General features: G+C 35.1%; 2 protein-coding genes across 2 annotated transcripts; one reads left to right on the top strand and one right to left on the bottom strand.

Moving 5' to 3' along the window:
• Positions 1-12,091: 12,091 nt before the first annotated feature.
• Positions 12,092-17,991, top strand: LOC114300420 (transcription factor bHLH104). Its single transcript, XM_028245294.2, has 5 exons — positions 12,092-12,586; positions 13,652-13,735; positions 14,967-15,044; positions 15,602-15,764; positions 17,472-17,991. Exons 1-5 carry the CDS (start codon positions 12,492-12,494, stop codon positions 17,727-17,729), a joined length of 678 nt encoding a protein of 225 aa, XP_028101095.1. The 5' UTR covers positions 12,092-12,491; the 3' UTR covers positions 17,730-17,991.
• A 1,012-nt stretch (positions 17,992-19,003) lies between these two features.
• LOC114300419 (CASP-like protein 5B3) lies at positions 19,004-24,094 on the bottom strand. Its single transcript, XM_028245293.2, has 3 exons — positions 23,547-24,094; positions 19,493-19,625; positions 19,004-19,395 (listed from the first exon to the last, which is right to left on the bottom strand). The coding sequence occupies exons 1-3, from the start codon at positions 23,675-23,677 to the stop codon at positions 19,201-19,203; spliced, it is 459 nt and encodes a 152-aa protein (XP_028101094.1). The 5' UTR covers positions 23,678-24,094; the 3' UTR covers positions 19,004-19,200.
• Between the last annotated feature and the right edge of the window lie 262 nt (positions 24,095-24,356).

The following is a 24,356-nucleotide window of genomic DNA, read 5'->3' as shown; positions in this document are numbered from 1 at the left end:
TAGAAGTCTCAAAAGTGGAAGGGTTAGCCACCCTTCCTTAAACTTGTTTACTAGCTTTAATCTATTCATAGTTATTCACCTTTGTTAGCTTAATTTCAGCACTATTTTATGCTATTTAGGGGGTTGTTTAATTTATTTCAATAAGTTTGTTTTACATATTATGTTTGTGTTATATTAACGAATTAATCAACTTTGCATAATCACCTCTGCAACCTCCCACCATTCTTCGATTATTTTGATTAAAAAGTTGTGAAAAATTAAGATTGTGATTCAAGTATAAGAAAGGAACTCTTCCATGCTTAATGGTTTAATCTCTTCGGAAGTTCATTACCAAAGGTATAAAACGCTTTATGTTTGATGGTTTAATCTCTTTGGAGATTCACTACCAAAGGCATAAAACGTTTTATGCTTATGAGGTTCATTACCAAAGGTATAAAACGCTCTATGCTTAATGGTTTAATCTCTTTGGAGATTCACTACCAAAGGCATAAAACGTTTCATGCTTAGGAGGTTCATTACCAAAAGTATACAACGTTCTATGCTTACTGATTTAATCTCTTAGGGAATTTACTACCAAAGGCATAAAACGTTCTATACTTAACAGTTTAAATTCTTTGGAGGTTCACTACCCCAAATGTATACATGTTCTTATACTAAAGCACAATATTTTATTTTTCATTTCTCTTTATTTATTAGTGTGTTTACTTTTAAGGGACTAATTGACCCTTGGAAATCACTAAGAAAAGTGTCATTATCACTTATTATCAAGTTTGGATTTCAAGTCATTATCACTCAAGTTTGGATTTTTCTAAGTCATTATGACTCTTTTGAGTTTGGCTAGTCCTTGTTGCACATCTTGAGTTTGACTTGGAATCCCTTATCGCTTGTAAATAAGTTTAACTATTTCTTTGTAATTTCCCCTGAAGAAAATAAGATTTGTTTCTCAGGTTAAGTTGATGCTTGTTTCTCTTTATTGCGTTTTGGACTTAGTAGATGTAAATATAACTTTTGCACAAACATGACAAAAGATAAAGAAATGGAAAGGTAATAAAAAAAATGCTAATAAAATTGGTTAAAATTGGATTACAACCGACATCAAGAATTAACAAGATTAATTGGACTCGATCGGACGTTATGCCGAGTCTATTGTGTCAAGGCTTGTCTTACATCAATTCATGATATTTTGATGAACCTTGAAGCGTTTCTACTTCCCTTCTTGAATTTACTTCATGATAGGAGGGAGGGGTGGTTGTTTATTCATTGCATTTATTGATCATTGTCCAAATTGTAGCCTAGATCATCAAGCAATCAACTTGCTAATTGATGGTTTTGGAGACGATTCCAACCCTCTCTTGAGTATTTTTTATGATAGAGAAGGGTAAAAAAAAAGACAAACATGGCTAGGAATACCCTATCTGCACTGTTTCACCTCATGTACAAAAAAACAGATTTCCACAAGAAAACAAAGTATTGGATTTATTTGGGGCTCGACCGAGTCACGTTTTGGGGTCGGCAAGGCTCCAATAAATTGCAAAACAATACACTTTTGGTCAAAAGCAATAACTAGGGATGAAACAGAACGAATCCCAACAAGGCAGACATAATAATTCCTAAGGAGCATCGAGCAATCATTGCATATTATTATTGTAATAAATTAGACAACCCCTTTCATTTATTAGTCATTCGGCTTTGTAATAATTATTTATTCGGACATTTGGACATTCGGACCCTCCTTCGCGAGGACAAATATGTAATAAGTTGTATGTCTTCTAACCCCCATTATTTCTCCCTTTTATTTCACTCCTTATGATGGTTAGATTAGGGACGTCATGTTTAATTAGCATTTCCCATGATTTGCATCCATTCGTTTACATGCATCAAAATTCGGCTCATCATATTATTCAAATGTCAAATTCAAACTCCTTACTTGTATACATGCTCTATCACAGGCCTTGAATTGACTCACATGTCATACTAGTAGCCGAACTTTAATTGCACGTTGCATGTGTTGCATTAGTCATTAAATTAGGATCATGCATTTTTTTTTTCTAACCATTTACTTTCTTTTTGGACTCGCCTTCGGACATTAAGGTAAGCATTTTTGCTTTAACATATTGCATAAGTGTGAATGCTGTCATATCAAACATATTATCATGAGGCTAACTGCTTATTTGATATACCTGTTTGAATGCCTGTGGATGAAGGCTAATCACTTGAATTGGGATACTTTGATTCATGTATATATGAGATCACCATTTTAAGTGATACATATTCAAAACACTTTTTTTTCAAAACAAACATGAAAGCAAACATTCTAATTTTTCGTGAAATTAGTCTATACTTGTATGTTACAAGATCATAAACTATACATAAAAACCACATCATGATTAGTAGAGGCTGATCTTTGATCGGGTGAGTGGGGTGTTTAATTATTGACCTTTCTCTCTCATACCTAAGTTCCCGAACCAAGACACTTTGGTAACGACGGACTAATGGCCTTTGGCACTAGTAATGGGTTTCCTAAATTTTTCAAAATAAATATTTAGGTGGCGACTCTGATATTTGGCAAAGTAGTCCATTTTTGGCATTTGATTCAAACATCGATTTTCCAAATGAAATGGCTAGATTTGGACTCTTTTTGTGTTTTTACTACTTCACATTGCACGTGTGAAATCAGATTCAAAACGAACACAAGTAGAGTCCGAACTGTAAGGGCTATTCATTTTTCCGAAAGGGAGCGCGAAAAGCCGAGCTACACCAAGGTTTACAATGTGGGTTCTACTGGCCCTCTATCTTCAAAGATGCCCATAGCTTCTGTAGAGCTTGCGAGCATTGTCAACGCATAGGGTCTATGTCACGGCTAGATATTATGCCGATGACCCTATTTTGATTGTTGAGATTTTTGATGTTTGGGGCATCGACTTTATGGGTCCCTTTCCATCATCTTTTGGATTTGAATACATTTTGATGGCTGTGGACTATGTCTCCAAGTGGGTGGAAGCAGTGGCCACCAGAATGAATAACCACAAGGCTGTGGTTAAATTCTTTCATGAGTCCATTTTCTATCATTTTGGGTTCCCACGTGCCATAATCAGTGATGGTGGCAAATATTTTTGCTACCGATTCTTCGAGGCATTAGTGCGCAAATATATGATCATTCACAAAGTTGGCACTCCCTACCATCCCCAGACTAGTGGTCAAGGAAAGGTTTCTAATAGGGAGGTTAAATACATCCTCAAGAAAACTGTGAGACCCGATAGGAAAGATTGGTCTACTAGGTTGGTTGATGCACTTTCGGCCTATTGCACTGCATATAAGACACCCATCGAGATGTCTCCATATAGGATTGTGTTTGGGAAACCGTGTCATCTCCCTGTCGAGTTAGAACATCGGGCTTTGTGGGCCATTAGGAAGTTCAATTTTGATATGGCCAAAGTCGGTGACCACCGGAAACTCCAACTTAATGAGTTAGAGGAGTTCTGCAATGATGCGTATGAGAGCTCCAAAATTTACCCACTGCGTGGAGTGTCCGACAACTTGAAGACCGAGGCCTCCTGGGCATCTGCACCATCACTAAATCGACGTATCCTTGCATTGTGCAAGTCTTTTATCAGAATATGTACATCAGTGACGAGGCCCGGGAGCTCTTTTGTCCATTGTTGATGGAGTGGAGTTAGTGGTCACACTAGCTTTAATTGTCAAGGTTCTCTACTATTCCATGGATACTATCAAAGTAGAACAGTTCTCGGTGTTCACTCGGGAACTCACAGTCCCGGCATTGGTGACCGAATTTTATGAGGGGCGACAGGATGATGACAACAAGACCAGTATCCGGCGGGCTAACTTACCGGGTCGCCTTCTCTTCCTTGATGTGGTTCTTAAAAAGAATGTCATCCCTCTAGGCCACAAGGAAGAACGGCGAGGGGACTTCCTTCGTGCCTTGCATCGATTTGACTTCGGAATTTGGGTCGATATTCTTAGTTTCATCTTCAACCAGATGAACCGTATCCTTAATGAAGTCAAGTTACACAACACCCGAGGTGGTTCTATATGGGCTCTCCCTTTCGCCAACCTCATCACTACACTCATAAAAGGCCAAGGAACATACCTACTTGAACCCACTGAGGTTCAGCTTCCGCCGCCAACGTTTTATGGTAAAGTCCACTGGTGCCAAACCACTGCTCGCTTGCCGCCTGCACTATTCCTCCTCGATGCCCCGGCCAATCCAAATGATGTTCCGGTTGAGCCCTCCGCCGCGCTCGTGCCATCGTCATTCTATATGACACAGACGCAATATCAGGCTCTTTTGGATAATCAAGCCGTTATTTAGAAATCTGTGGTTGATCTCTAGGAAGACTATTAGGCCTATTGGGATCTCGCAGATGGCATTTGATGGGTATCAGCAGTCAGTTGCATCTCTGTAAACTGACTTCTACGCATACCGAGACTCGAGCCAACAACGGTTTGATAAGCTTGGTACTAAGGTTCATGATGAGGCATTCGAGACTCGGATGCTGATGCATGCCCTATTTGAGCAGCATTTTCCACCACCATCGGATCCAAATTAGTCATCTCTGTTTTATTTATTTATATATTTATTCATTTTGTTTTGTTTTGTTTTATTTTCTTTTTCTTTTCCTTATTGTCACGACCCAAACCCGCCCCTATGGGTTTAGCACCGTAACCGGCCAGTAATCCGTGATTACCAAAGGCCTGCTTAATAGTAAAGATAGTAATACAGAGTACAGGGGCTGGCAGAAGCCAAAACAGTAATAAAAGGTATCCAATGAGCTGTGACAGTCTGTATGCAAAAAGACTTTTTCGAACATATTCACATTCATAAGCAAAACATATATACATACAACATATACAGACATTCAGGTTAGGGACCAAATTCCTACCATAACAATACAATACCAGTCTCATACAGTCTATACAAATAGAGAGAGAAAGGGGGAAACAAAAACACCCCAAAGCAGCCTTGGCTTGAGCACTTTTGGAACCTCGCAGTGAGGCACATTGGTTGGCTAGATCAAAAGGGAGTTTAACCCAACGCTCCTAGCTCTGATCCGGTGCCTGGACACCTACATATATATATATATATATATATAAACAGTGAGCTAAAGCCCAGTGAATAACAGTTATATAAAGAGGTTAAGAATGAATGTCCTCAGTCAATAAGCAGTCATATCAGTTATTTAGAAACCATAGCAGTTATATATGGTACATCCGATAGCAAACAGTATAGTAGGTCTTAACAGACCGAACAGTCAGTTGATGGCCATCATAACAGTAGACAGTAGTGGTTCCAACATGGGAACTGACAGAGATCTCTGTGACAGTAGCAGTAACAGTACAGTAACAGTAAATTGCTGTGGATGCCACGATTACAGTTCACAAATAGGACAAACATTCATTCAGTAAGAAGTATTATTTCAGAAAGCAGTACAGTTGATCATTCAGAAAATATTCATGATTGAACATATCTTTACAACATTGTTACTCACAGAGCACTAGGCTAATAGCAACTAGTAAGCGTCCTCGGATGCCAACCATACACAGTTACAGAACGAACACACACTAAGTTACACACTTGGGAATCAATGACTTAGTCCCTATCTTGACTCGATGTGGTTCTACATCAATATCCTCATTAAGATGCCTTAAACATGCTCTAGGAATGCCTAGGATGAAATGAGGATGCAAAGATGTACATTAAAACACTTTTCAAAATTTTCAGAAAACAGGGGTCTCACTCGAGCGTGGCTTTCTACGCTCGAGCAGACATGCAGATAAAGGAGCTCCGCTTGAGCGTGACTTCCTTCGCTCGAGTGGACTGCAAACTCAGGTAAAAGTACTGGATGCATGCAATTCACGCTCGATGGGCGCTCGACCTCTGCTCGAGCGTGAGACACAAGTCCTCGCTCGAGCGTGCATTCCCTCGCTCGAGCGGACTGTAAACATGTGAAAAGTACTGGATACACGCATTTCACACTCGAGTGTTACATTTCCCGCTCGAGCGTACTGCATGTACTCAGAGTGTACGCTCGAGCGTGGATCCAAAATCTGGAATTTCCAGATTTGTCTCCAAGCATGAAACTCAACATTTAAAGCATCAAATTCGATCCTTTTGGGCTAATTTTCTGGAAAACACTTTAAAACTCATAATATGACATGTTTCAAAGATCAATTTGCAAAATCAAAGTCTAAAGGTAGTTCAATTGAATCCATTTCCAAACAAAACTTCAAGAACATGATGTACATGCAACATGCAAGTGTTCAATTAAAATCAAAGCTTCCAATACAAGATCAAATGAGCCAATCCTTCCAAAACATGATGAATTCATGAACTATAACCCAAATATGGACATGCATGTGAGGATTCTATGCAAACAACCTCAAAATTCAAGAATGTAAACATGCATGCATGATTCAAGCTTCAATTCAACAATTTAAAACCAATTCTAGACTTATATCACTAATGGCTCATGGACCATGCAAGATACAACTAGAATTCGAGTTCAAGAAGATGATTCTCCTACCTTAGGTCTTCAATTTCAAGTCTAGAAGTTCAATTATGCAATCTACTTTTCAATTCTTCTAATTTTCCAAGCAATTCTTGATGAAACCAAAGCTCTTCTAACTCTCTCTCTCTCTCTCTCTAGTCAGTTTTGGACTTGAGGAAAATGACTGAAGAGTTGTGGTAATGCTAACATATATAAATCAAGCAAATGGCTCATGAAATAGTCCACTAAGTGGCATTTTGGTAATTACTCAAACTAAAGCAATTTAACATTATTTAATCCAATTAAATCGCTCCAAATCACATTTCAATTAAATATACCATAAAATCATATAAATTCTAATTAATATGAAACACTAATCAATTTCAGATTCTATCGCCGATAAGGCCTTCAATTCACAGTTCGACACTTAAAACATGAACAGATCAATGAACAATCAAACAGATAGAAATGCGTTTAAACTAATACACTTAATCAATTAGTTCAGAATGTCAGTCAAATCAGTTACTTAATCATGTTCAGTCACAGTTTAGCAGTGATCAGTGGTACTATCAATAAACAGTGGTGAGGGTTGTCACACTTATATACTGTACAGTAAAAAAAAAAAAAAGTGTATGTGTATTTGGTGTATCCTTGCCTCGCTGGATGTGTGCTTACGTCGTCTGGTAAGATTCTCTCTCTCTCTCATTTTACTATCTATTGTACAATTGTTTACATTAAGGACAATGTTGTATTCCAGTTGGGGGGTAAGGGTTTTTATAAAAATAATTCATGTTTATACTGTTGCACATGATTGCACCACTTCACTTGATGTTCACTTTGTGCTAGTATGGTAGTGATATGAGCATATGTTAATTGGGGACACATAGTGGGCTTGTGTGAAAAGGGTTTACTGGGTAGAGAGTTGCATGTGATGTTTGCACTAGGAGAGTTGTTTGTATTTGTGATATTAGTACACTTGTCACGAGTATGCCTTGATTCACATGAACACACTTTCATAGCAGCGACCTCTCTATTCTAATCCCTGGTGTACATCATTGATAATTGCTAGGGTTGCAGAAAAGAATAAATGAGTAACCAAGATTCTTAAAAAAAAAAAAAAAAAAAACAAAAACAAAAACAAAACAAAACACTTGACTTGTTTGGGTTCGTAGCCTATTTAATTCGAGTTATTAAGCCCGTGGGAGTGTTTTTACACCTAATGCCCTAAAACCGTCTGGTTTGGGAGTCATTGGCCCAATACTTGCTACATGGGTTAATTAGAAAGCTTAAGGGACCTAGACATTGCACAGTTAAGGAAAAATAAGGAGAATGACTTGTTCGGATTCGTAGCCTTTTTCAGCTTGAGTTATTAAGCCCATAGAGGTGTCTCTAGTGCCCTAAAACCGTCTAGTTTGGGAGTCATTGGCCCAATACTTACTACATGGATTCATTAGAAAGCTTAATGGGTTAGAACATTGCATAGTCTTTCAAAAAAAAAAAAAAAAATTGAGAATCTTGGTTGCAATAGTTTAGTTTTTCTGTATATGTTGGGTGTTATTATGCGTTACATCGGGCTATTATAGTGGATAGTTAACTAGTATAGAGATTGCACTTCATACCGAGGGTATTGATGATGTGTCTACTAGCATGCATAAGTATAGGGGACTTTACTTTTGTATTAACTGAAATTGTGGTTTTGGCTAAATAGATTTCTTCATACTTGTCCATTGTGCCTTCAATAACTCATCATGTCTTAATATCACATTGTAGTGGCACATAAGTTGATTGATAAGTGGAATAGTGTGGTTAATTGTTGTTGAGCATATATGAATATGTTGATCTTTGTGGGTATCATTTCTGAAAACCCTCAAGAGACTATACTTGTCCACTTGGGGTAACCTTGTGGTTTAAATGCTTGTTGCATATGCTAAATGCAATCGTGATCCCTACATAAGTGGCTTAGAGTTATTTTAGTTTTCTTATTTCTTTTGTTTTGCTTGAGGACTAGCAAAATGTAAGTTGGGAGATGTGATGTAGGCCGAAAGGTACCACATTGAGGCCACTTAAGTTACAGTTTTAGTTTTTCAATTTTGTTTATTTGGTGGAGATGATGTGTTTCGTGCACTTGTACAGATTTGACAGGAAATACGCAAATTCAATTAAAAATGGCGCAAAAGCAGATCCTTTGTGCGAGAAACGAAAAATCCGAGCCAGCTAAACCACCGCACATGTGGCCAAGCTTCACTGCACGTGCATCCCACCACCGCTCGAGCAGCCCACATAGGGTTACATGCGTGAAATTTTAAGACTCTTTTGCTGGGAATAAAAGAAAAAAGAGGAGACTGAAAGAGGGTTCGGAAATTATTCTAAGGAAAGGGAGGCTAGGGTTTTGAAGAGGTGATTTTTCCTCAAGAACTTTCATGGGGGCTTTTACCTCTTCCATCTCTTCTACCTCTTTCTACTCTTTCATGAGTGGCTAGGTTCTTCTTTTCTAGGATTTTGATGAAACCCTAGCCATGTAATAGGATTTTTCATAAGCTTTGATTGTGAATCAGTTTGAATCAATGTATGAATGATTTAGATGTTTTTAATAATTATTCCTTTTATCTCTTCAAGTATTTCACTATCTATGATTGTCTAATGCTTTCTATACATTAGTTTTCTTTGTGTTTGTGTTTAATGTACGAGACGAGTCATACTACGAGAGACGGGTCGTGTTACTACCATAGTTTAAAACAAACGCCTAGTGCTACTCAAGATGATTCGTGTCTGTACGTTGAATGCAACAACCCTCTTAATCAATATTTCAAACTTGTAGTTGTGAAATATTGGGTATTTCAAACCGGATTGCAATTATTGGCCGATGTTAAATATCATTTATGTGGTTAGTGGTGAACTCTTTGCCTTAGGAATTTTTTCCATAAATTTATATCTCAAACCCTAATTTTAATTGTCAATTTAATTATTCAATTTCATTTAATTCTTGTTTAGTCATAATGTCCATCAATCTTTTTAATCAAAATTAATTTAGGAATTTAACAATTAAATTAGTTTAATTTCACGTTCGTCCCTGTGGATTGATACCTGGACTTACCATTATTCTAAAAGAATTTGGTATAGTTTAGTATTTATATTTAGCGTGTGTAATGACCCATTAATTATCACAAATATCATAACTCAATCATATGAGAGTCATAACTAAAAAATATAGAATAATAATAAAAAAAAGGGTTATACTAAGCATAGTTAACATATAATTAAAGAGCTTTTGAATCAACATGACAAAGAGTAATAACTAACGCTATAATATGTCATAATTAAAGACCATAAATATCATAACTAAAGGTATGTATGGTGCACATCCTACCCAATAGAATCTCCCTATAAAAAATATAAAAAAAGATTTAGCTTGTCGGTAGTGGAAAGTTCAACTTAACTAGACAATTAAAATATCTCTTCTCGGTAAGAGTCATTAACAAAAGTCTCTTACGAATAATATTTTCATAAGAGTATCTCTAACGCTAATAGGCATTTTACCTATTTAAACAGTACTATAAAGCATACATTTTTTTTTACCCATTAACTTTTACATATTTCTATTCCAACCATTAAAATATTATTAACTTTATAAAATGTCACATCAACAATAAAAATATATAGAAATGATCCTAATGATTAAATACATTTTGTCTAATTTTTGAAAGATAACTATATGTAGCTAGTGAATGTAAATTGAGTTAAAATGCCTAATCATATGCCTAATGCATTCGAGTTAAAAATGTACTAGGCATTTTGACTAACAAGTATGATATGTTTTTTATAAACTCTTATTAGTAAGAAATCTCTATTTAATTATTTTTAAGGCAAATTACCAACAACTCCTTTTTGAAAGAGGTGTGACTTATTTAGTCCCATAACTTTTTGCTTATATCCAAAAGTCCTGTAATGTTTTTCTTTTTCTCTGTCTCTTTCCCTTCCTAATTTTCGGCGATTGACAACCGGCGACTATGTCTTACTTATTCTCTTTCTCTTTTTGATATATAGTCACTGGCGACCAACGACCACCATTGATTGGGGTTCACCGGAAACCACCGACTCCTTTCTTCACCCTCACCGACGATGATAGAGATAAGTTTCCGGCGAAGAAGATATATAAGATCTAAGTAGATCTACATCAGATTCGGCTAGATCTAAATAAAAAATAATTGTCGGAGTACAATCATTTCTCTATATATGTCTCTCCCACTTGATTTCTCAAATTTCTACCTTTTTTGTGCTACAAACTTCTTTTTTTCTGCTTTAAGAGAGAAAATTTTCAAATTCTAAACAAGTTGTTTTCGAGTTTTAGTTACATGCGGAGAAAACAGTAAAATTTTACAATTTCAATTTTTTTTTTGTGCTGAAATGAATCATGGTTTAAAATTATAAAATTTTGTAATTTCATAACATTCTTTAGAACTATAAAATTTTACAGTTTGATTAATAAGAATAAATGCTTAATAAAGTTTTACTTTGAAACTGTGCTGTTTTACAGTTTCAAAACTTACTTTTTAGTTTGATTAATATTTGAAATTATTTGCTTAAACCCTACAAAAATTAAAAAATATACATATTTTCCATTGTTACTATTTGTTGTTGTTGTTTTTATTTTTTTAATTTTATTTTTTTATCAATATTTAACACGTTTGTCATTTTTTTACTCTAATTTTTCTAGTTATTCTTTTTTTTTTTTTCCGGATAATATTTTGAACATTCTATTAAGTCTCCGATGATATTCTTAACGTTCAGCGAACGTTTTGGATATTCCGGTGACTTCTAGTGATATTCGAAATACTTTAGCGATATTTCGACAAACTTTTAATGATAGTCTGACGATTTTTTTGGTAAAATTAAATATTGTGACAAATTTTCAGTGATTATCTGATGAAACTCTGACTATAATAAGATGTAACAACATCTGTAATTAATTTTTTTTTAATAATAATTAAGAATATATAAAATTAATTGATGTGTTTGGTTTGTGTTTGTAGAGTAATTTTTGAGATAAAAAGTATGAAAACTTGTTTGGTTTGTTTTTTTTCAAAAATAGTTTTGGAAAATTATTTTAGGAAGAAAATTTTAAAAAAAGTGATTGAGTTGATATGTATGAGAGACATAATAATTTTGAAAAATAAGTAACCAAACAAAATTTTAAATTTTTTTAAAAAAAATTTATTTAATTTAATTACTTTTAAAAATTTATTTGTAAAACATTTTTCTCAAAAATATTTCTAAAAAACAAACCAAACAAGGCTTTTGCTTTCGAACTATTGAATTTTATGTATGAGAGTTGCCGGTCGGTAGGTTGCTTATTATGGTACAGTTGAGGAGATAAGGAAAATGTCTTGTAATTTAAATTTGGTGGTTCAAAAGTGGTTCAAATGGCTAAAACGATATCGTTTTGGTCATTTTTATATTATTCTGTACTCAAAACGACGTCATTTTGACCATTTGAGCCACTTTCAAATCACATAATTTGAGTTAAGTAGCATTGTCGGGAGATAATCATTACCTTTAAAAATATCGGCACTCGGATGCGGCGAAACAATATCACAAACAAGCACTAATAATTGACCACAATAACACCACGTGTTCAAACATTATTCGCAATCTCTAATAATTGACCACAAAACCCACGTGTTCAAATATCATTGGATCCATCCTTTTTTGGTGCTTGGTATCTTGATTCGTGTGATTCCGCTTTTCTCATCATTCTCCCTTTTGTTTTTTTCTAATCAAATCATCAAATTCAAAAAAGGAGGCTTCAATTTTCACCTCCAAAAAGTCCCAACAGATCAGATCAGATCCTATTTTGATGAATCGGATTAATCAAAACTCTTAATTTTAGGTTTTTGATTTGATTCACGGCCCAACCTTGCAATTACTTGGTTTCTGAGTTTCGATTCACAACCCTAACCTTGCGATTGCTCGGTTTCTGAACCAATTATGAACTCGTTTGATGATAACAGTTGGGATCTACTCGATTATGGCAGCTTCATCGACGATGTTACATCGACCGATCTCTATTGGGGCAGCCAAAGGTACGTATCGATTATGATATGTTGTGTTTGTTCGAATTTTGATTTGAAAGATCAATTTGTGTGGTTATTGTTTTAATAAAATATCAAAATTTCCTGTTATTTGAGTGTAGAGGTATGAGATGAATGGTGTGTTTGGTTGATTGAAGGAATTGGGGAATTAATTTGGGTTTCTTATGCTTGATTGAATCTAGGATTTGAATCTAGAAAATGAAAAGAATTTAGCTTCTTTCCCCATTTTTCTCAGTGATTTTCTCTTTTCCCTTCCCTCAACAAATACTATAACATAACAAATTTTACTTTGATGGAGATGATGAAGATTCTAGAACTTGGTAGGTACCATGTTGGAAGCTTTTGATGATAAAAATATTGCAGGAAAAAAAAAAAAAAAAAACCCTCCTTTTGCTCTGTTTGTTTCCCTGGAAACTGAGTTTTGTGTTTTTATTTTTTATTTTTGGCTCTCATGTTTTGATTTGTTTTGGTGGACACTTTTTCATCCCTGCATGATCTGACAAAATCTCATGGTATTACTCGAGCTTTCTTCAAATAGGTGAGAGATATTTAGATTTACAGTTAATCAAGGGAATTTCAGGCGTGCAGAGCTTTTTTCCTAAAGCTGATCAAGTTAAAAATATAATTTTTTTGAGCTCCATGTAACTTGATTAATTGGTAAGGGGTAAGGGGTAAGGGGTAAGGGTATGATACATGTGTTTGACATGTGTAGTTGGGCAATTACCAAGCAAACATAGTTAGTAATTCGAGTTAATCATAGAACTATGAATAATACTCCCATATTATGTATAAAATGTTCTATGGCACCTTATGAACACTGTTTTACCCTAGAAAATAAAATAAAATAAATATATTAAGAAATATGATTATTTTGTCCATTCCCCGTGTCTTTGGACATGATAATTAGATGAACTAGACACATGGGTACATATTATCATACACACATTTTGGAGTCCATGTACATAGCAAATGACAAGATATTGATTGACTCTCTAATTTGGTTTTTATTATGAAGTTTAAATTCTTTATTCTATGTGATCGGTTGTTTGATGACAGTGCTGGTGTGAAGGCTGATGTTTCACTTCCTGGGGCCACACCGCAAGATGAGGAATGCACAGAGAAAGAATGCCATAGGAAGAGGTATATTTGTAGCACTGTGCTCCCTCTTACTGCAGTCTTTAAAAGTCTATTGTGTTGTGTACTTGACAATGCTGAGAATTACAAATGAAATGTCTTGGTACAAACAAATATAAGCATATCTGCAATTATTTTTTATTTCCATATGCATTTGTTTGGTTTAAGTGGGATGAAAGAATGCAGATTTGAAGCTTGCCAGTAAGGAAAAAATGAAAAAAAATAATCAGAGCTTTTATGGCTATGCTGCCTGAACAAACAAAATGAAAGCAATTTTGTGTTATATTAATTTACTTGTTGGGAACGGGCACAGGTGGTTTTGATACAAAACTTCTAATATGGTGCATGATCTTCAATTATATGTATATATATATATTCAGATTTTTGCACAAGTAGTGAAATGCTGCATGTATGATGATTCTTTAACTGTTATGAGTAAAAGTATGGTGTATTCATTTTGCTAGGAGGAGTTATCGAAGTTGGCTTGTAGCATCAATTATGATGGTAGAGATAATGGGGTTGGAGTGGAGGGAGGTTGAGGAGGGGTTACTCGACATTGCCTTTGCCTTTTGTTTAGAGTTCAAAGTGAACATTTGTTTGTGTCCATATTTGTTGGTTAATTAAGAGGCTTTTGTGTCTTGCTTGTGTGATTCCTCTTGGCACCTTTATAATTTAGTTTTGTTACTTATCAGAATATCCATTAAATTGACACTGTTATTTTGGTTCCCTTGAAGCTTCTTATCACACAAGGTTCTCCTGGCTTAAAGGCTATTATCTTGTTAACATGGTTTTCCTTCATGCTTTGTAACTTGTAATGTTTGCAAACTTGTGAACTTTGTAACTATTGTTGTTCAAGTGTTTTTGCTCGCAAGTGTCCTAGACACTCTTGTATCTGTAGCTGCCAATATTAGGAGCAAGGTGTAAATTTTACAGGGTGGTATATGGATGAGAGTCCTGAATCAGCGTGTGCTATTGTTCCTATTTCTTGTTATTCGGAAGAAATATATACATGTATACTACGTTTTGGTTGGTTAATGGTTGTTTCATGTGGCAATGATGACGATCCACTACTTGTGCACATGGGCTTTGCTTTGGACTTGGGTTCCTCAAGTTTTAGGTGTACTGCTGTCTTATTTTATTTTCTTCAATTTTTATTCCTTTTCTGAAGTAATGATGTGGTAGGATATATATATCGTTTGCATTATATATTCGTTGGTTTTCTTGGTGATTTTTTTAGGACACGGAATGCTTCATGCAGCAAACCAGGCACGAAAGCTTGTCGTGAGAGATTACGGAGAGAAAGATTGAACGACAGGCAAGCATCTTTATGTCATTTTATTAATTGATTTGAAATTCTTTTATTTCTAGTAAATACATAAAACTACATTTTATAATCATTCTTGATTCATTGTGTGGCATGAGTATTGGCATGTGTGCTTATGTGCTTTTGTTGACAGTAAAAATGAAATGCATATAACTCAATCTCATGGTAAAGAGGGTAAGCTTTTGTGCAAGGGTTTTACAGCTCTTGTACGTACTTAGTAGAGGCAGCAGATATGAAAGGGTAAAAAAAGAGAATATGATGCTTGCAATGTGATGAACATATTAACTTGTGATAGGCAGGAACTATAATCATGTATCTTATCTAGCAAAATAAGTTGTTTATATAATCAACATGCTGAAATGTTGGAAAAAGGCTATTTTAGTAGTTGCCAACTTGTATGGAATTTTTGCATGCTCTCTCTCTCTCTCTCACACACACACACGCGCACACACACACACACACAAACCTTAAATTTATATACATGGCTGTATTGTAATTAGGTGATTAGTGGTTTTTTGAATGATAATTCCTATTTATCCCTTATGCAGGTTTGTAGAATTGAGCTCTATCTTGGAACCTGGGAGACCTCCCAAAACTGATAAATTGGCCATACTCGGTGATGCCATCCGTGTTTTGAACCAGCTGAGAGCTGAATCTCAGGAGTTCAAAGAGACAAATGAGAAGCTCTTAGAAGAGATAAAAAGTTTAAAGGTTGGTTATAATTATGTAGCATTTTTTATGAGTAAAGGTTGATAATGCTCTTTACTGGCTTGTGCTTTGCACTTGCACATGATATGCGTTGACTATTGATAGAACTTGTATTTGCTGATGGCCTTTTCAAAACAATAATTCATTCATGTGCTTCCATGATCATTCTATAGTTTTTTATATTTTTGTTTATTGGTGGCAAGAAACTTGGTTGTCATTCTATAGTGGGCTTTCAGATGTTGGACAACCACAAGAATTATATTCTTAACTTTATTGAAGCTGCGTTGGCATTTTTTTGACTTTAGTCAACGAGGGTGAGAAAGATGAGAAACTGGGAATAAGATTTTAAAAAATGTGCACCTTCATGAAGCAGCTGGATGGAGTAAATGGCAGGTTAACAGAGCAATAATGTTAGATGGATTTGGGATAACAGAGTTAGTGTCAAAACCTCTTTTTCTTGTAATAAATCTTCTTAGGAAATTGTGGTCAATCATGCTATTGTTTTTCCATTTTTTACCAACATAATCTTGTCGAGGAATTCTTTTGTTGAATGCTGGAGCAACTCTACGGAAACTCTCTCTCTTCTTCTTCTTTTACGTCAATATGAAATATGGAGTATGGTAGACTGATAAGCAACCTTGGAGTTTGAGATTCTTGTTAGTATGCTATAATGCTACTATGTTGTGCAAATTCGTTATAAGCTAACTGGAAAGCAATTTGTTGTATCCTGGAGTATATAAAGGTTTCTTTTGTAAAGGACTTAATTTAGACCTTCAACTTAACTGGAGGGGCTTGGGTCTTGTGATCTTGGCAGAGCAACTCCTTGTGTATGACATACTGTTGGTAGTAATACTACAATTTAGGGCAGTAAAATATAGGGTTTTGTGCCGCTATTTCTAGTGTAGACAGTAGAGATAGAATATGAAATCATGATTAGGATTGCTCATGCTTGTGACATGATGTAAATTTAGTCTCTGTTCAAGAATTTGGGAACTTTTAACTACTAGTCTAGTATAGATTTTTCCATGGCTGTTGGGTGGCCGTGTATCTTCCCAGTAATCGTAGTTTTTGTGATTGAAAAATTATATTGAAATCAATTCCCAATTTTATTGTCATTATGATGAGTAAAAGGATTTTACATATTAATATGTCAGGCATGTAGGTGTTGTATTATTATCGTTGATGAATATAATAGCGAATCCATTCAAAATGCCAAAATGTTTCTACAGCATAAACAACGAAGCTCAGCTCAGAGACAGAAGATTGTGTTCTCTCTCCCTCTTGTTTGGATAAATAGGAGAGAAAAAAAGAGAAAAGAGAAAAGAGAATGATTGCTCTCTATCTTGTATGTTACCAAAATAACCTCTTATAAGTGTTAGTTTTTTTAATTTCTTCTATATCTAAAAGGGCAGTTTTGGTATTATGATAACATAGTAATCTGGTGGTATCTTTTTTCTCTAAAAAATGAGGATTTTAATTTTATGAGACATTGGTTTCTCTTAATTTCTTCTCATTTCTTGCCTCTGTAATAATCCAACCAGGTGATATGAACCAAAAGAAATGCATTTCTTTTATTTTCTTTTCAAATCACCTAACCCAATTGGACTGCTAGGGAAAAAAAGAAGCACCTTATGTGAAATGTTGCTTATTTTAGGTAATTTTGTGTGCTATTTTATTGCTAGTGGTCGTAATATTTTCCTTCTAAAACAGGCTGAGAAGAATGAACTTCGTGATGAAAAACTCGTATTGAAGGGGGACAAAGAAAGGATGGAGCAGCAGCTGAAAGCTATGCCTGTCTCTCCTGCTGCTTTTATGCCGCCCCATCATCATCCAGCAGCAGCATATCATGCCGGGACAAACAAGATTCCTGTTTTTCCCAGTTACGGGTTTGTTCCGATGTGGCAATATCTCCCTCCATCTGCCATTGATACGACGAAGGATGAAGAGCTCAGGCCTCCAGCTGCTTAGAACTAGTTGCAAATATTTGCACCAATTCCGGATGCTTTATTTTTTATGATTTCATGGATTTTTTAGCCATTTCAACTTGTAAATATTGCTGCTCTATTGTTCTATTCTAATTTGACCAATTCTTCAATATTCTGTGATTGGTAGGCTGAATTGGAAGAAATTAATAGTTGGATTAGATTCGCTTTGTGTTTGGAACTTTTGAAAGACTTTGAATTCTGGAATTGAATTTCTTCACAAAAATCTACTAATATTTTAAATTCAATGGACTTTGATGTGCAACTAAAATTTGATTGTTCAAGGTCAGACATGTACTCAGTGCATGTATTTTTGCAGCTTTCGCCTTTGGTATACACTTTGTTAGGCACGTCTGTGTAGTTGTGTTTTTGAGTTCTATTTTTAATTTTTAATTTTTATTTTTGGGAAATACAAAAAAGTTGTTAATTAAAAATAATAAAAAAATTACTTGATTTCTCACATCAGAATATTTTCTGATCTTTCAATGTTGGAATATTTACTTATTTATTCCCATTTTGATAGAAGCATGGAATCACACAATCTAAATGCTCGAATCAATTTGGGAATGTTATGAACTTGTAGAATGTGTTCTTCATATCGTCACCTTTTTAATTGCTTGTAGGTTTTGGCAGATTATATTCTTCTCTTGCCCTATAATGTTCATACCCTTTTTTTTCTTTTCTTTTCTTTTTTTTTCTTTTTTTTTTAAATCGGCAATATCTCTCCCAAATACCTCCCCCCTCATTGGATATCAGATCACAATATATATTTTTTAAAAAAAACCTAATCAGGTCACTCTAATCACAATATATATTTACCAAAAAAAAAAAGAAGAAGCTAATCTTCACAATATATATTTTGTAAATACATATTTTTTGAATTTTATTTTTGTCAAATTAGTTTCTATCTTTTGATAAATAAAAAAAAAAAGAACAGAAAAAAGAGGAAAGAATAATGCTGTGTTTGGTTGGAGGATTTGAGGAGGGATTTAGAAAGGAAAATGAAAAAGATAGGTGAAATATAAATAAAACATGCTTAAATTTCACCTAGTTTCACACATCTTTTCCCTTTTCCTTTTTCCTTTCTAAATCGCTCATCAAATCTCCCAACCAAACACAACATAAGAGATTTTTAAAACTCAACCAAACAAGGTTATTAGCAAGGCACAATCAAGAAATCTGAGAGACAGGATCTCCTGTCGTTTTGCTTGGAATCAGACTTCTATGCAGGCTAGACCATTCTTATTTGTTCATATAAAGTACACAAAAACACACTTTTCTGATTAAGCTTTAATTGTGAAACCCCAAAACATGTTTCAAGCATCACCATATCTCTCCTGTTTAATTTCTTTTCATATTCACAGCCATGTGGAGGGTTAAACTATAAATATTTCAACAAGAGGCTGAGCCACCACAAAAAAAAAAAAAAAAAAAAAAGAAGAAGAAAAAAAAAGGTTCTATCCAGCTGCCAAAATCCAAAACATAATTAGAGATGATATTGCTATTGTTATCCAGCTCAAAAACGCCAAAACGACCGATATTTGAAACTTTTGGCATTCCCCACCTGACTGGCAGCCTCCAAAGTCACTAAAGTACAACATTGTTATGCCGGCTGATGCAGAAGCTGCTGCAAGAGATAATGTTGCCGTAACCTGCCAAAAATAAATAAATAACCACCCTTGTAAATGAATATTTTTATTGATTTGATGGAATAACTAGGAATGATGAACAGGTCCGATAGAGGCTGACCCAGTCTCCAACCACGAAGAGGCTGACGAGGACATGATTGTGGACGACTTTCTTCTTTGCCAAGGCGTATGCGTCCAAGAATGCAAGTGTAAAACTCCACATGACTTGCAAACCCATTGAAGCAATCAAGTAACTGCAAACAAAATTTGGATTGGGCGGCAATCATTCGTCCTTTGAAATGGTCAAGAAATGGAATTTTGACTCGCAAAACAATAGGTGTAATAGTCAGAAGAAGGAAGAACATTGACAATACTACGTCCAAACCACTTTCATTTAAAATGCTTCCTTTAAACAAAACAAGGGATGCCCAAAGAAAGGAAAAAAAAAACCTAGATATTTCACGTGATCAAGTAAAAAAATGTCTGGCTGAAAGAAGGGTATGAGAAAGGATGGGACCTAGATTTTTATTTCTGAGTATTTTTTGAGCCGTTATGGATGAACTGATTGCAGACATGGAGGATGAGGTCACCTATGATATGCATCAAGCTATCTTTATCACTCAAGTCTAAAACTTGAATAGTATGATTAAATATAAATGGCACTCTCAGTGCATGAAACTCACGCCAATGTGGGGTTCGGAGAGGATCAGACTACAAAGTCTTGCCTCCGCATACAAAAAGGCTGTTTCCATAGTTTGAATCCATGACACACAAGGCGCAATGGAGCAACCTTATCATTGTGCCAAGGGGCCCATCCTCGAAATCTACGATTAAATATATGAACAAAGCGACATTACTATACGATTGAGACTTCATCTTTTTTACAAGCAATACCTCAAATTCCTAGAATGCTTAAATTAACAAAATTAGAATAAAAATAATGTGCCTTAATTAGCAAAATTAAGCAAGTATTTTTATCAATTAGGTAAATTATTCATTTGGAGAAAAAGGCAAGTTGTCTATTTTGGAGTTTTGTGCACAAAGTGTTTACCTCTATTTAGAGGGAGTGTTATCTAATAAAAGTAAACCACCATTGCTTTTCACTTCCCGTTATGCTTAACAGTTACAAATACAAGTTCATAAAATGAGAGGTATTAAAATGCAGAAGTTAGATGGGTGAGTGGCCAGATAAGACCAAACCAAACCAAACTAAGCCTTGTGTCCCAATCAAATAAGATCGGCTAAGTGAATCTTTTTTGGCCAAGAGCATAGTTAAATTAAATAAATTTATATATATTTTATCTAATGCATCCCATATCAACTTATGTCTTCTTCCCCCCCTAGCATGTCCGTTTATGGTGATTCTATCACTCTTCCTTACCATTGCATCTATAGGTCTTCGTTATAGATGACCAAACCATCTTAACCTATATACTCTTCATTTATCTTCAATAGGTGCTACACTCATTTTATGCACATCTTTTTTAGTTGCCCAACACTCTATCATGTAAAGCATCGCTGGCCAGACGTGAAATGACAAAATCGGAAAAGAACACAGTCATTAGTAGTAATGATTACAAGGTGAGAACCATTCAGTTAAGATGGTTGCCATGTGCAAATTGCAATAAAGAATCATTATTTGCACTGACAAAAGTGAACTGTTCAAATTAATAGTATAGCAAGGAGTCAGCAGGATATGCAAAATTGGCAGGTCGAGGAATTTAAAATGGATATCTTTTTACACATAATTTCACAAATATATATGGCCCAATTTAGAGTAAAATGATAAAGAGGGTCAGCATAGCCACCTCAGATCAATAAATTTTCAGGAGTAGCTATCCAAAATGTTGGGCCTCAATAACTGATCGTTTCTAGGATGCAGCACAAAAGACCTTATGAATTAACAAGGAAACAAAGAACATAAAATTTAACTAGTTGACGTTGTTTAGGATTTAGGGTTTAGAGTTTTGGCAGCAGAAAATGTGTAGGAATAAATTGATTCAAAACTTCTAACAAATAGAAGTACACAACTAGTAAAACTAGTAAAAGCATGCTATTAGTGCCATGCATGAACGTTTTTTATAAGAGGATTGAAAAAATTTTTTTGGGTAACTTGTAGCCTTTTTTTTGCTCTTTGTTACAGTAATGCAGATATGTTTCTCCAGTTTGCAGATTTTATTGTCTTCTTTTGTTTTGTAGTTTTATTTGTTTTAGGCTTTGGCTTTGGCTTTGATCTTGTGTTTGTTTGTCTTTTCTAGGTTTTCCCCTAGTTTGTTGTAATTGTGTGTTTTTCAGGCTCGAAAAAAAAAATGATAAAATTTTGTTTTCTTTTAGCCTGCACGGACAGAGCAAACATCGTTATCTTTCTTTTGTTTTATGTTTCTGCTCTTAATGTTTCATGTTTTATGCTTATCAAATTCGTTTAAACACTTCCTTAGAAGGACATACTTGCTGGGACCAGTAAGCTCCATAACCAAGTAAAAGCATAAATATCATGAAACCATGAAGTCAAGTCGAAGATAAGCATTAGCTCACCTAAGAATTTGTAGTTGCTGATATAGCAAGACAGTAGTAATAATAATACACACTACAAGATCCTTTCTTCTTCTATTTATTTATTTATTCAGCCCCCCCTCCCTCATAATTTGATCAAAACATAAATATAAATATATACATTATATTTATATTTGAAAAAACCCTAGGCAATTATCAGCCAACCTCCTCATTTTAACGATTCATTGGTTTGCAGAGGTGATTGGCAATGATGATGACCTCCTCTAATATGGGATAAAATCACAAGATAGGTAATGTAACATCTGTCCAATAAGTGGTTGTTAACTGACCGTCCATTCCTGGCTTTAGGAAGGATAGAGTAAGGGCCAATTTTATCCAATATATTCCCCCAAGGGCAAACAGGGTAGAAAGGGTAACAAACTTATGCCAGTGAAACTAGTTTTATTTATATGTTCATTAGGACATAGGCAGGAATTTTTTGTCAACCGGTAGGAGGTTATTTACCCATATCAAGAGAACGACATCAAATTAAACAATTACCTATTTAAGAAAGTCCAACAACACACACCATTTGCAAGCCCAACACCAACAATATCAATCCAAGAAAGAGCCCCATAATAGCGGAAGAAATAAAGAACTTAAGAAAGAGCCTCGTAATAGAGAAGAAACAATCAATTTTTTGCCGAAGACAAGCCTGACCTCTCAATTGAGAATGTACTGGAGCCGCTAACTGAGCCAGGCAACTTGCTCTGCCTGCGGCTTCGATTCGTTATGCTCAGCAGCTCCAACAAGCCATAAAGCCTCTTTCCGCCTAAAACTCTGCCAAGAAAGCGCTGCTTTACGTTTGATCCTATGTGCCCAGAGAATGCTATGTGCTGTCCACTTTCGGATCCCACAAAGAGAGAACACGTTTTTTTCCCTCTGACTTTATCTCTCATTAGCAGAGCGAAGAAAGCAGGCTTTGCTCCAACTACTGCTATCCTTGGGAAGCCAAGAAACTACCAAAGGAAGGGAGGGCAGTCTCTCCCTTGGCCTTAGCCCAGTCGGTTGACCTAGGCAGGCCTTTGCAAAGAGGAAATAGGAAGGGATAGTTTGGGGAACAAAATCTACAATATTTGCTCATGGCATAGTGATTGATCAAAATCTAAGCTAAATAGAAGCTCTTGTCAAATTAGAGGCAAAGGAAATAATTTGCAGCTAGCATTATCAAGTGCTTGACAAATGATGATGATTTTGGATCTTTACATGTTTTCTCTTACCTAAATGTAAAGAATTGCACTTGGTAACTTGATAATCATAACATTGCTTCATGTAATGCAGCATTGTCAAGTTCACAATTAGAAGATCTCAATAGGGTCTAATCACATCCACATAGTAAATTAAGCCCAAGTTGATTAAGCGTCTCACACAAATTTAACTTTTCTTTTGTTATTATTGTCTAATTCTTCTTAAGAATCAATCTATTACAAAACAATCCCAAATATGAAATGGCCAAAATACATACTATAACTGCTTTTTGATGGATGAAAATACATGACTGAACTTGAATAACTAAAGAATTATGAGAAAAAGAAATATACACGTCCTTTGTTAAGCATTAGGTTACAGGAAAAAATGAAAAGAAAAAGAAAATCAATGAGTGATCAAGAGAAAATAAATACCAGAAAGCTGTGATATTGAAGAAGCTGTTAGTAGATGCCATAGAAGTAATTGAACCAGCTGCAAACAAACACTGAGAAATCCTTAGGACAAGCCCAGTGATGGTTCCAGGAGTTCCAGCAAAATCCTTCATTTTCTCTCTCCAAAATCCAAGAAAAGAACTCAATCTCTTGATGGGTCAGTGAAAATAGCCATCAAGAAAACCCAAAAAGCAAAGATTAAAAAGGCAAAACAAGAAAACCCAGGAACCCACTTGGATAAAAAACCATTTGAACACAAAAATGAAACCCAGGAGCTAAAATTCCAAAATCACCGAAGAAATTTGTTTGGATGGCAAGAAAACCGTGGAGAGAGAGAGGGGAAGAGGGAAAAAGGACCAGGTGGAGAAAGAAGAGGCAACAATAGAAACAGCAAAACACAGTCAGTGATTACCTAACCAAACAAACATCTTTTGCTACTTAAAAAACAAATTTAAAGCAAACATCAAACAGTCAACAACTGGCGTGAGCAGTCCCACGCGCACTCAAAACCATCCATCGTGTTTGGTTTTTGGTTGATTTTTTGAAACAGTAATAATACATGTATCGAATTTGATCTAGTTTTTTTTTTATTTTTTTATTTTTTTAAGGAAATTTCCATTAAAGAATAGCCAAACAGCACTTATAGAATCCAACAACCAAGAGCAAACACTAAATAAAATAAAAATATTACAATAAGCGCGAAGGTGAAAATTATGAAAATTATCCAGACGCACATCAGTGTTTGTACCTAGGAAGCACGGATATAGATACGGGATACGGATACGATACGAT

Source organism: Camellia sinensis, chromosome 7 (genome assembly GCF_055761805.1).
Source record: "Camellia sinensis isolate YWXY chromosome 7, ASM5576180v1, whole genome shotgun sequence".
NCBI classification, from domain to species: Eukaryota; Viridiplantae; Streptophyta; class Magnoliopsida; order Ericales; family Theaceae; genus Camellia; species Camellia sinensis.
The sequence above is the reverse complement of the archived record's forward strand: the minus strand, read 5'-3'. Positions and strand labels throughout refer to the sequence as shown.

Excerpts from the sequence above, each read along its gene's own strand:
- LOC114300420 (XM_028245294.2), top strand. The coding sequence starts at position 12,492 with ATGAACTCGTTTGATGATAACAGTTGGGATCTACTCGATTATGGCAGC. Across the intron at positions 12,587-13,651 it reads CTCTATTGGGGCAGCCAAAG|TGCTGGTGTGAAGGCTGATG; the intron begins GTACGTATCGAT and ends GTTTGATGACAG. Across the intron at positions 15,765-17,471 it reads AAGAGATAAAAAGTTTAAAG|GCTGAGAAGAATGAACTTCG; the intron begins GTTGGTTATAAT and ends CTTCTAAAACAG.
- LOC114300419 (XM_028245293.2), bottom strand. The coding sequence starts at position 23,677 with ATGAAGGATTTTGCTGGAACTCCTGGAACCATCACTGGGCTTGTCCTA. Across the intron at positions 19,626-23,546 it reads TTCAATATCACAGCTTTCTG|TTACTTGATTGCTTCAATGG; the intron begins GTATTTATTTTC and ends TTTTGTTTGCAG. Across the intron at positions 19,396-19,492 it reads TCTTCGTGGTTGGAGACTGG|GTTACGGCAACATTATCTCT; the intron begins GTCAGCCTCTAT and ends TATTTTTGGCAG.